Raw genomic sequence first — 12,506 nt, forward strand, 5'->3', positions numbered from 1 at the left:
TTAGTTATTTTGTGTGTGTGTGTGTGTGTGTGTGTGTGTGTGTGTGTGTGTGAGAGAGAGAGAGAGAGAGAGAGAGAGTATATAATAAGACTTACAGTACTCTCTACTTAACAGAGGCCAAAGAATATGATACACAGATATACATACATATATATATATATATATATATATATATATAGAGAGAGAGAGAGAGAGAGAGAGAGAGAGAGAGAGAGAGAGAGAGAGAGAGAGAGAGAGAGAGAGAGAGAGAGAGAGAGAGAGAGAGAGAGAGAGAAGATAATCAGAAGTAAGTTTACTGATGAAAGAGTAGAAAAATGTGTACTACTATAATAAATAAAATAAATAAATAAAGCTGAATTTACAAATTATCAACATATTCTTTTAAATTAGTTTTTTCTTTACTGACGAATCTATCTCGCTGATTTTTCATTTTTCGTTATTATGTCTACTTTCATCTGCTGATCACAGATTAGTGTTCAGCTTATCTATGACATCTGTTTTATTAATTTCTAACTTTTTTCTATTTTAATAAACATTTTTTTTTCCATGTTCAATTTATCTATCGCATCTATTTCTTTCCCCATTCAATTCTTATTTTCCCTATTAATTCATTCATCATCAATTTGTATACATTCCTTCTATCACATCAGGTCCTCATTAATTTTTCCACATTCATATTATCTACTTCAACAACTATCATTCATTTCCCCACATCCACTTTTTTTTTTTTTTTTTTTTTTTTTTTTTTACCCCCGCCATTCACCCTCCCATCCCTTAAGCCGTGGTCACGCGAACACATTTTTTTGCCCAAGTTTTCTCCCTAAGTTCTGTCGGGCAAAAATTCCGGCGATTCCCGCAAAGTTTTTAGGGTATTTCTCAAGACGATCGTGTTCGTCTTAAACTTTATTATGGTAAGATTGTGGGGTCAAATGCTGCCCTTATTAAATACATATAATTACACAATATGCATTAGTGTGCGTCATAAGGTACAGAATTATGGAAACTTTATTATTCATGAACACAGCTATATACTTAATAATACTAATGTGCATAAAAGAGAATAAAGCACACAAGCATCATATACGGCATGCTGGATGGAAGTGTGTGTACTGTATGTGGGGGGGGGGGGATTTAACAAACTTATTGTCTGATTTTAGGGGGTTTCTAACGTTTTCCCGTCATGATTTATTCTGTTACAACAATGAAAGATAAGCCATTTTTACGTCATTACACATGCAGCCAACCATGTATCTACTGACTGACACAACACAGCAAGAACAGCGACATCCTCCACACTGTTCTTGCACAAATATGGCGTATGTGTTACTGCTTATCCTGTTGGCACACACTGCAACGGCAAGAAATCCAGTCACCACAATTCGAAGAAATAACACGAAAATTCTGTAAAAGTTCTATGTCCTGTAACAGCCTAATAGGGTTCTTCCTACATTATATATGGCCCGATTATCAATTAAATGGGCATAAAAACTCAGGGAACGCTAACTATGACGTTACTGACTTCTAAAAATGTCGGTTTACATCCACAAATTATAGGCTATGCACTGAACACTAAGCAAACCAAGCCTAACGAACCCAAACCAAGCCTAACGAACCCTAAAGCTAACCCTGAAAACAACACCCCACGCTCCTAACCTTGGTACAATTCGCTCCTAACCTTGGCATAATTCCCTCCTAACCCTGGTATAATTCGCTCCTAACCTTGGCATAATTCGCTCCTAACCCTGGTATAATTCGCTCCTAACCCCACAATTTGCTAATTGCTCCTAACCTTGGTATAATTCGCTCCTAACCTTGGTACAACTCACTCCTAACCTCAGTATCCTTCAGACGCAACCTTGGCACCCGGATTAAGTTCACGGCGTCACCTGAGAGTGCCAGTATTCAGTGCCAAAGGTGAGGAAGGTACAGAGAGTAAGAGAAATAAGTATCTTCCAGAGAAATAAGCATCTTCCAAAGAAATAAGCATCTTCCAGAGAAATAAGAATCTTCCCAAAGTCTCACGAATACATTGCGGAAAAGTCTAACCCATCTGAAACACGCACTGGTAAATGCTGGGTTTTCACTGTATTTCGCCAGTTGTAAATTCTCTTCAGACGGAACTGGGAGGATAATTATTTCTCTGTACATACATTGGAATGGTGGTGTGAGCTTTATATATATTTATCTACTTTTAAATGAAATATTATGGAAAACGATCATTATAAATCTCAGCCCCTTTACTCCAGTGACTTATCCTGTATTTAATTTCTGCTGCCTTCAGACGATTTTATTCAGCTAAGCGAGAGACATCTGGCTGACAAAAGGGGGTTGATGGAGACTATTCCCAACCCTGTCACTACAAATGACCTCTCTGGAGCTTAAGAAAATGGTCTGGAGGCAGCAAAGGAATGAAATGAAGGACGTCATTGGTGTGAGGGAGAGAAAAAAATAAGTCAATATAATTATAATGTTTGTATGTAAGTCTTGTTAAAATCTATCGTAAACATTTGGAAAGAGATGACTGCAGCAAAATAAAAGCCGTTTGTTTAAGATCATGGCTGGATTTAATCGGCAAGTGAAGTTTGTCATGTTAAAGCACAGTTTCTTTCGCGACATTAAAATTTCATAAATGGATTGGACCTTGATGAAACAGGTTATGGTCAAGAATTAGCGAAACCTGTAAGAAGGAGCTTTCCAAGACTCTGTAAGAAACCGCTGAGAATATTTTATACAGGAATGTCTTCAAAGATATTAACTGTGCCAAAATGTCCTCCTCTGACCAAGTTTTTTTTTTTCTTTATTTACTTTATTTCTTTTACCTATCACACATTTTTATTTAACATTCACTATTCACTTCTCCACATTCATTTTCATCCATCAGGCCCACCTCCGCCTCACTCATCATTCACTATTCACACCTCCGCACCCATGTAGTAATTCAACCTTTCACTCCCCAGTATGCATTTCATATTTTATTTTATTCATTTTTACATACTCCATCTTTAATACATTTTCACAAGCGCGTGGCAACAAGCGGCTTATTCTATGTATCGCGGCAAACCAAACCCCTGGCATGTCTATGGAGGTAAATACTCTCACTAGTTTTAATACTTTCACTCAGTTTTTAATACTTTCATGCGGCCCCCCAAACCATCAATGAATTCTCTAAACTTTCATTCAGTTTCATATATTTTCACTCGCACACAAAACTTCATTTCCCCAAAATTTCCACTCGTTTTCATAATTGCTTAGGCCAACTTAAAGAAACATTTATTACTTCTAGATTTCCATCCAACCCATTTCCATTCCATTTACAAACTTCCCTCCCTTCCACAAACTTTCTCTCCATTTCACAAACTCTCCCTCCCTTTCACAAACTTTCCCTCAATTTCACAAACTTTCCCTCCATTCCACAAACTCTCCCTCCATTTCACAAACTTCCCTCCATTCCACAAACTCTCCCTCCATTTCACAAACTTTCCCTCCATTCCACAAACTTTCCCTCCATTCCACAAACTCTCCCTCCATTCCACAAACTTTCCATCCATTCCACAAACTTTCCCTCCATTCCACAAACCTTCCATTTCAGAAACTTTCCACTCCACAACCTTTCCCTTCAGTCCACAAACTCTCCCTCCAACCCATAAACTCCCCCTCCATTCCACTAGCTTTCATTCTCCCCTTAATGTTCACTCACTCATACCCCCAAACTCCGCCCAGTTCCATATTACTTCACTCACTCCTACAAACTTTCCCTATTCATACTCTGCATATTAAAAACTTTCCACTGACAAACCTCATTCTTCCCAAATTCTCTCTCTCTCTCTCTCTCTCTCTCTCTCTCTCTCTCTCTCTCTCTGTCATTTCTGGCTCCACTCCCTCAATACATCACTATCTTTCACAATATTTCGTCTTTCCTAATTCTTATTCCAACAAAATATCAATAAATTATAATCTTACGAAATTTTGCACATTTCAAATTGCATGTCTGCAAAATTTGACTTATTCTAATTCTCATTCCATAAAAATCTCATTCTTCTCAATATATATCTACATATATATATATATATATATATATATATATATATATATATATATATATATAGATAGATAGATAGATAGATAGATATATCCTCACTTATCTCTATCACAGAATTTTGCTCTAACTATAATTCTCACAAAATTTCACTATATTTATAATACCCACAAAATCTCTAAAAATCTTGAATTATAATTGTCAAAGTTTTCTTCTAATTATATAATTCCCACAAAAATTTATCAAACTAAATATCCTTCCCACATTATTTCTCCTCTATAATTTCCACAATTTTTTCCTCAATTATACTTCTCATAAAATTTCTCTAACTCGAAATATAACTCCCGCAAAATTTCTCTCACTAATTATAATTCCCACAAAATTTCCCCGTCATGTGGTGAGAATGAAGAGCGGAAGACTGATGAGGAGAGTGTATGTGCGTGAGGTGGAGGGGGGAGGGGGAGGCCAAGGTTGAGACTAAGGGATGGAGAGGTATATGAGAAAGGAGGGGGTGAGCTGGGGGGAGAGCAGCGAAATGGTGGGGGACAGGGCGACATGGAAGGCAATTTGTTTGTGGCCACCCCTTATGGGATTATGGCGTCTGGCAATAGATAGATTGATAGATAATTATAATTCCCACAAAATTTCTCTCTCAATTCCCACAAAATTTCCCTTTCTAATATATCTATCTCATAAAATTATCCCTCTAACTTTAATATCTACCAAAACTAGCTCACCCTAACTTTAATTCCCACAAATCTTTCCTTCCTTAAAATTTCGCTTCCACAAAACATCACGTACTCTTCCCTCTCTCTAACCTTAATTCTCACATATATTCGCTCATTCCAACTTTAATTCCCACTAAAATTCACTCACTCTAACCTCAATCCTCACATACATTCGCTCACTCCAACTTTAATTCCTACAAAAATTTAACTATATTTTTGCGATCAAATTTTCACTCACCACTCTCATAAAATCTATTTTTAAATCAAACTTTCACTCACTTCATCACAAAAAAAATAAAAAATAAATCACGCATTATAACTACCATGTCCACAAAATTCCGCTGTCTTTCGCCCAGATAACATTCGCTCATATTAATTCCCACAAAACTTCGCACATTCTAACGTTCATAAAATTTCGCCCTCTCTTTTTTTCGCGTGTCGTTTTTTTCGCAATTGTTTAAGGCCCTCTCTCAAATTAGTTCGTCTCCCCCTCCCCCCCCCTCTCCCTCTCTCTCTCTTCGGAGACAATATGTTCGTTATTTCTGGGGGAGTGGGGAGAGTAGGTGGGGAGGGAGAGAGGAAGACCCGGGGAGGGAGGGAGGGAAGAAGGAGAATGAGGGGGGAGGAAGGCTCGGAGGAAGGAGAGGGAGGGCAGAAGGAGAATGGGGGAGGGAGGTAGAAGGCAAAGGTATATTTAGGAGAGAGAGAGAGAGAGAGAGAGAGAGAGAGAGAGAGAGAGAGAATGACGGATATGCGTGGGTGGGAGAGAGGATAAAGGAAGGGGAAAGGAGGGAGGGAGGAGACAAGATATATTTAGGAGGAGAGGGAGGTGGGGCTGAGAGGTAAGAAAGGGAGAGGGGAGGAAGGCCGAGGTAGGTAGGAAGGGGTGTTAGGGTGAAGAGGGAGGAACGGGGGGAGAAAGGAGAGAGGGAGGGAGGGGAGGGGAAGGGAAAAAATGGATAGGAGGAGGAATGGAAGAAGAAGGAAGAGGAAGGGATAGGAAAACATGGTAAGGAGAAGGTAGGATGGGTGGAAGACAATAATCAGTTAAAAATGGAGGAAGATGGAGAAGAAAATGAGAGGAACGAGAAGGGAGGGAAGGAGGGAGTGGTGGAGACGACATGAGGGAGGGAGAGGGAAGAAGCGAGAAATGGAGGGAAAGGAGGAAGGAGAAGAGGGCGAGAGGAAAGGAGGAAACGGAAGGAAGAAGGGGAGGAGAGACAGAAGAAGAAGAAAATAAAGGAATGGAAAGAGGGGTAGGGAAGGAAGACAGAGGGAGAGGGAGGGAGAAAGAGATGAGGAAAGAAGAGGAAAGGGTGGCGAAAGGAGGAAGGTGGGAAAGGAGAAGGAAGAGAGGGATGGAGGGTAGAGAGGTAAAGAAGAATAAAGGGAGAGAGAGAGAGAGGGAGAGAGAGAGAGAGAGAGAGAGAGAGAGAGTATTTTTGGACAGTCATAATTACCCTCCACTTCTCCACCTTGTTTACTAGCTTTGTTGTTGTTGTTGTTGTTGTTGTGGTGGTGGTGGTGGTGGTGGTGGTGGTGATATTTGTAATGGACACTTAAACATTAACCTTTCCGATATTTCGTCACTGACTTTTCATAATACTTTAATAATAATAATAATAATAATAATAATAACAATAATAATAATACACACAACGACCAACAACAACAACAATGATGATGATGATGATGATGATGATAATAATAATAATAATAAAAATAATAATAATAATAATAATACACCGGCATGAAATTGGCCTATCCAGTGCAGGCGCCTTTCATCTCTGCGGGACATGAATCAAAGGAGCAGGAAGCCATACGTAACAAATAACCCTTTCACACTCAGTATTTCTTATCGCCTTACGGATTGCTATTTGACCTATTTCATTTCTAAGTTCACTCTTATTTTCTCCAGACGATTTTCCCCCAATTTTTAGGGCCTATTTTCAGACAGGTGAGGGCAGGTACGGAGCTGATTAATCCCTTCAGTACGGGACTTTACTAAGGCTGAATAAAATCGTCTGAACTAGGAGGAATAAAGAGGTAATCGGACTGAAGGGGTTTACATGCCTTGATTTATTACTCTTTACTACAGTCATGCTACCACCAGACGCTTTTCTTCAGCTAAGGGAATGTCTAGATGGCAAAGGTGTCTGAAACCGTCAGGATGAACTCTTGGGCTGCTTGAACTTCCCCTCACCTGAACAAAATCGTCTGAAGTTAGCCTGAATAAAGCATCCGAGCGCGTCCGTTGCGGCGAAAGGGTTAACCACTTCACCCTGAGGACGTATATTTTTTATTTTCCTTTTACCTTCAGACGATTTTACTTATCTATTTATTTACCTATTTTACTTAGGAGACATTTTTCGAACTGAAGGGGTAAGAAAATCTCCTTCATTAACCTTTTCACTACGTCTCCCCAAAAAACGATAAAAAATCGTCTAGTACCCCAAAAAAATAGACTGGTGCTAAAAATCGTCTGGAACAAAGTCGTCTGGAACTAAAAAATCGTCTGGAACCAAAAAGTCTGGAACTAAAAAATCGTCTGGAACTAAAAAAAAAAAAAAAAAAAAAAAATCGTCGAACTAAAAAAATCGTCTGGAACTAAAAAAAAAAAATGCCTGGAACTAAAAAAAACTCTGGTACTAAAAAATCGTCCGTCGTAAGAACAAAATTGCCTGGTACAAAAAAATCGTCTGGTAAAAATCGTGATACAAAAAAATCGTCTGATACAAAACATCACCTGATCCTAAGAGAAAAAAATCACAGGACCGAGAGGATTAAACTCACATCGCGCCGACAGCCTATAAATCCTCTAATCCGGATCCTCCTCTCTGCTTAATCCTCGCTAATCCCTCTATTTTTTGGCATCAGATTAACCCCCTCAGTTCATTCCCGCTGCCTCCAAACGATTGTAATAACCTTAGGGGAGATTCGCTTCATATTTCTGTTTGTAGTTGCTACCCCCAGACGATTTTACTAACCCCTGATGGTGAAGGGGTTAATATGATCACGGGGTCTCTCTCTCTCTCTCTGTATATACATCTACCTATATCTACCTATATCTATCTATGTTTATTTATTTATTCATTTCTTTATTTATCATCCAATTCATCATTGTTAGGGTCCGGGAACCAATCGCGTTTCCCTGAGTGGCATTATGTAGGCAATCAATCCCAAGCAACCCTCAGATGTAAACCCATATAGGCCACATTCATTTGGATCACCTTAACCCACTAGACCACCAGGCGTCCTTCTGGCTGTATGGCTACCACCCAGCGTAGTAAATGGTATCACCCTAATAAAAATAAAATCGTCTTGTGTTCCCCAGAATGAAGCAAAAACAAAAGGCGAAAAAAAAAAACAAGAAAAAAAGGAAGCATCGCGGTGAAGACAATGATAAACAAACTTTAACACCTTCAGTACGACGACGCTTTTTCTTGATTTAATTCTTGCGACCGTCAGATTCCTTTATTCAGCTTGAGAATGTGGTCAGGTAGTGAAGGGACCAAAGGAGAGTGCTTCTAATTCCTTCCAAGAAAACTCTCTCCAACATACGAACATAAGAAGTGAGGATAACTGCAGTAGGCCGGTTGGACCATGGTAGGCAGCTCCTAGAAGAGTAACTGAACTACGAGAATGAGATAAGGATAGCAAAGAATAAATAGGGATAACTGAATAAATCGTACACCGGAATACATAACGCGTCATCGAACTGAAAAAATTTAGTCTAATATTTACTTTTTTTTTTCTCCTCTTACATGTCTTTATTTACGACTGATTCCTTCACTACGAGTACAAGGACAAAATTTTTAGTTCATTCTTGCTGCCTCACGACGATTTCACTCAGCTTAGAACATACCCTTGACTGTGAAGGGGTTGATGGCTGTTGTCTGAAACCCTATCAGTCCTGGAATCCCTTTTTTTATCAAGAAAATCGCCTGAAATTAGCCAAATGAACGCTATTATTATTATTATTATTATTATTATTATTGTAGTTAAGGGTTACACCAACAGATCAGTCTCTCCTCACACGTACCTTCATAATCCACATATCCTCAGTTTTTTTTATTTTTTTTTATATAACCTTTCATTCCCATAACTTTAGTGATCACATTAATCTCCTCTCACCCCCACCGACAACCGCCGGGTCTTAACTTTTTAATCCTCTTCAATCCCTTTATTTTTGGCGATAGGATTACTTGCCTCCCACGCACACACATGATCTACTAAGCTTAAATTAGGAACAGGGCTCTTTAATAACGTACTGTCTGACTTCACTTATCTATCCATCCATCCATCAATCTATCTATCTATCTATCTATCTATCTATCTATCTGTCTGTCTACTTATTTAGACACCTGTACATCTGTTTACTTGAGGAGCTATGTATCTATTTACGCAGCAGTCTGTTTATCTGTCTGTCTGTCTCTATCTGCCTACCTATCTACCACCTATCTGTATGTATTTACTTATCTACCTATCAATCTATCTATCTATTTGCGTGTGTGTGTGTGTGTGTGTGTGTGTGTGTTTGTGTTTACCTACCTATCAGCCCCTCCACTTATCGCCATCATATCGTTCTTTCAACAATCTCATTCATAACCCACTCCCACGCCAACAGATGACCTACAAAGCCCCCGGTCTGGCTCTCCCACCTTCCCGTCGGACCTGACTCCCCCCAGCGACCGAGGATCCAACCTAGACCTGACCGAGGCCATGGTGGAGTGCTACCTGGACCGCCACCCCCACGTCGTAGAGAGGTGGCTCCGTGACCACTCCCCCCTCGCGGTTAGTTGTGGTAGTAGGTGGTAGATGTGTTGTGGTGATGGTGGTAGTAGTAGACGTATGGTAGTGTGGTGGTGGTTATGCTGTGAAGTTATAGATGACTTGGCTGATAGTGACAGCTTGTGGTTGTGGTGGTTGTGACAGCGGAGGTGGTAGTTGTGGTAGTTTGTAGTGTGGTCATAGTGGTAGCTGTGAAAGGCATTGTGGTAATAATCGCTTGTATGGTAGCAATATTAATAGTGTTCAATGAAAGAAAATGATAGTTTATTGTATTGTAGGTTCAATTCATGTTATTTAATGATACAAGAAATTACAATAGAAGCACTGGTAAACGCATCAATTTCCTTTCTACCAACAACCCTACACCCACTCTGGCATCACTCACACGTTACCCCACCCCACCCACCCCTTGTTTCACCCTACCCACATCCTCACCCCTAACCTCACTCCTATCCATACCCAACCCTTCTCAACTCAGTCCCATCCACACCTATCCTAATCCCACCCATAACCAATCTAATACCCCCATATCCAAACCCAACCCCACCCACACTCGATATAACTCAACCCACACTCAACGCAATCTCTCCCAACCCAACGCAACCCAACTAAACCTAACCTACACTCACACAAGCTAACCCACACACAACCCAATCCAGTCCAACCCCACACTCAACCTAACCTCACACACAGCCAATCATACCCCACCAAGAGCTGAAAAACAACGAAGATTTGTGTGTGTGTGTGTGTGTGTGTGTGTGTGTGTGTGTGTGTGTGTGTGTGTGCCGATCCTGTTTTACTGAGAATAATGTGATGCCTTGCTAGAAAACAAAACGATGATTACTAAAAGGCATTACACATCCGAAGAATGAATACATTATGCTGAATATCCTGCAGTGGGTGAATATAACGATTAATGCTCCAGTGGTATTATCTGCAGGGCATTGCATTAATATTACCGCTGCTGCTATAAAGGATTTCCCTAACTGCTGGGCCTAATATTGGTCACGAGGCTCCTGTAACTTGTACATGCAACAGAGATAATAATGACTCATTACTTGTTTCAGTTGTTATGGTTTTGTATATACTCGTACAGTTCTTTGCGGTTCTGTACCAAGTCAATATATATTCAGTTAACTGCATGCGTCACCAAACTCGTATCTCATAATTCATATTCTTTACGTGGAGGTATTCCAAAGCTTTAAAATTAAATTATCTTTACATTTAACAATATGATGCGAATAATTTAGTGCTGTTCTTCAGTAGGAATGTAGGTTTACGCTGAATATACTTACTACAACTGTCATGTTCATAGCGTTACTCGAAGCTCTAACATTTCATGCAAATACGTTCCATTAATATACTGATATGTGCTTCAGCAAGAGAGTAAGCATGCGTCGCTTTCATATACCTTGCTTTTTGCAATGCAGAGTAAAAAATGATCATGCACCAAGTTCTCAAAGCTAATGCACATATTTCGTTTTTCCGTACTGCTTTTAGAGAGACTGGCACAAATATACAGCGATAAAAGTCATTGTTTAGAAGAAGGTTATGACATACCATTGCGATTACCGCACCAGTAGTACTCTGTTTGTCTGTCAGAGAGAGGCGGATGAATGGATTGGTAGTGAGGCTCAATAGGTCCCCTTTACAGCACTGCCACACCCACAACAACCCCCCACACAATACCACTCTATGCTCAACGCTCACGGTACTACCACGAACACCCACACCCACACCCACCTCACCCACAGTACCACTCGTTTGTACTCACCACTCACACTATTACCATGCACACCTACACCTCACACCCATACCCACAACACCACTACTTGTACCCACTCCTCACTACACCACCATCCACACCCACACCCACACCCGTAATGCATTCAGCTCCACATTCATTCCTCTAATACGCGTATATCACTTAATTTTTCACACCATTACCCACAAAAGAATACATTTCATCTACATTCAACTAATATACGACTCATCTCTGCCCACACCCACGATGCACTCTACTCCACCCACATCCTTCATAATATCACTGTATCCACCCACACCCAGAGTGCAGTTTAACATTATCCAACATACACCCCTCCATTATATAACTAACTCCATCTACACACACACACACACACACACACACACACACACACACACACACACACAGTTCCCTACACTCACCACTCAATCTCCATCCCCACCCAACCCTCAATGCCATCCCATCTTTCCAGCTCCATCACGACCCAACACCCTTCTAAATTACCACCCAATCTCCACCCTATCTCCTCAATATTCCCACACTAACCCACCCCCACCCCCACAGGCGTTCCGGAAGCCGAGGAGTGGGAAGGTGGGTGATAGTGGGGGTCGAGGGGGCGGGGGCCTGGATACCCCCACGTCAGCCACCCCCACGGAGTCCAACACACACCTGGTGGCCAACTACACATACCCATCACGGCGGAACTCAATCACGTCCTGGCTCTCACCCAAGACCGCTAAATCAAGAAAGGTACGTGAATTGAGTGCGAAATACTGTTACGTGAAATGAATGAGGTTTTCTTAGTATGTGGACTGAATGGGTTTTACTGTTACGTGAAATGTGGGTTTCATTGGCAAGTGAATCTCTCTCTCTCTCTCTCTCTCTCTCTCTCTCTCTCTCTCTCTCTCTCTCTCTCTCTCTCTCTCCTAAGACTGCTAAAACGAGGAAGGTAAGTGCGCTTTTTTTTTTTTTTTTTTACTACAGCGGCAGACCATACCATCACTCCACATTTGCGGTCTAAAAACCATGAAACCCGTACATAATATTGCAAAATGCTGGTTGGGCTGCGAGGGTAACACCAATGGGTTCGGAAAGTCATTGCCCACAGCATTCTTACTTATCGCCAGGCAGTGGATCGATAATTATGTCTGCGACTGTACGTGGACTGGAACTACTGTAACCCTTT

General features: G+C 40.7%; 1 protein-coding gene across 1 annotated transcript in view; it reads left to right on the forward strand.

Moving 5' to 3' along the window:
- Pde6 (phosphodiesterase 6) overlaps nt 1-12,506 on the forward strand; it is a 100,646-nt gene that overhangs the window by 8,093 nt on the left and 80,047 nt on the right. The window contains exons 2-3 of the mRNA XM_080274058.1: nt 9,392-9,558; nt 11,885-12,070. Of these exons, the coding sequence (XP_080130184.1) occupies nt 9,392-9,558; nt 11,885-12,070 (353 nt within the window). The remainder of the gene's footprint in view (nt 1-9,391; nt 9,559-11,884; nt 12,071-12,506) is intronic.

The sequence above is a fragment of the Coenobita brevimanus genome, chromosome 57 (genome assembly GCF_032717465.1).
Source record: "Coenobita brevimanus isolate Jiangsu-jjx chromosome 57, ASM3271746v2, whole genome shotgun sequence".
NCBI classification, from domain to species: Eukaryota; Metazoa; Arthropoda; class Malacostraca; order Decapoda; family Coenobitidae; genus Coenobita; species Coenobita brevimanus.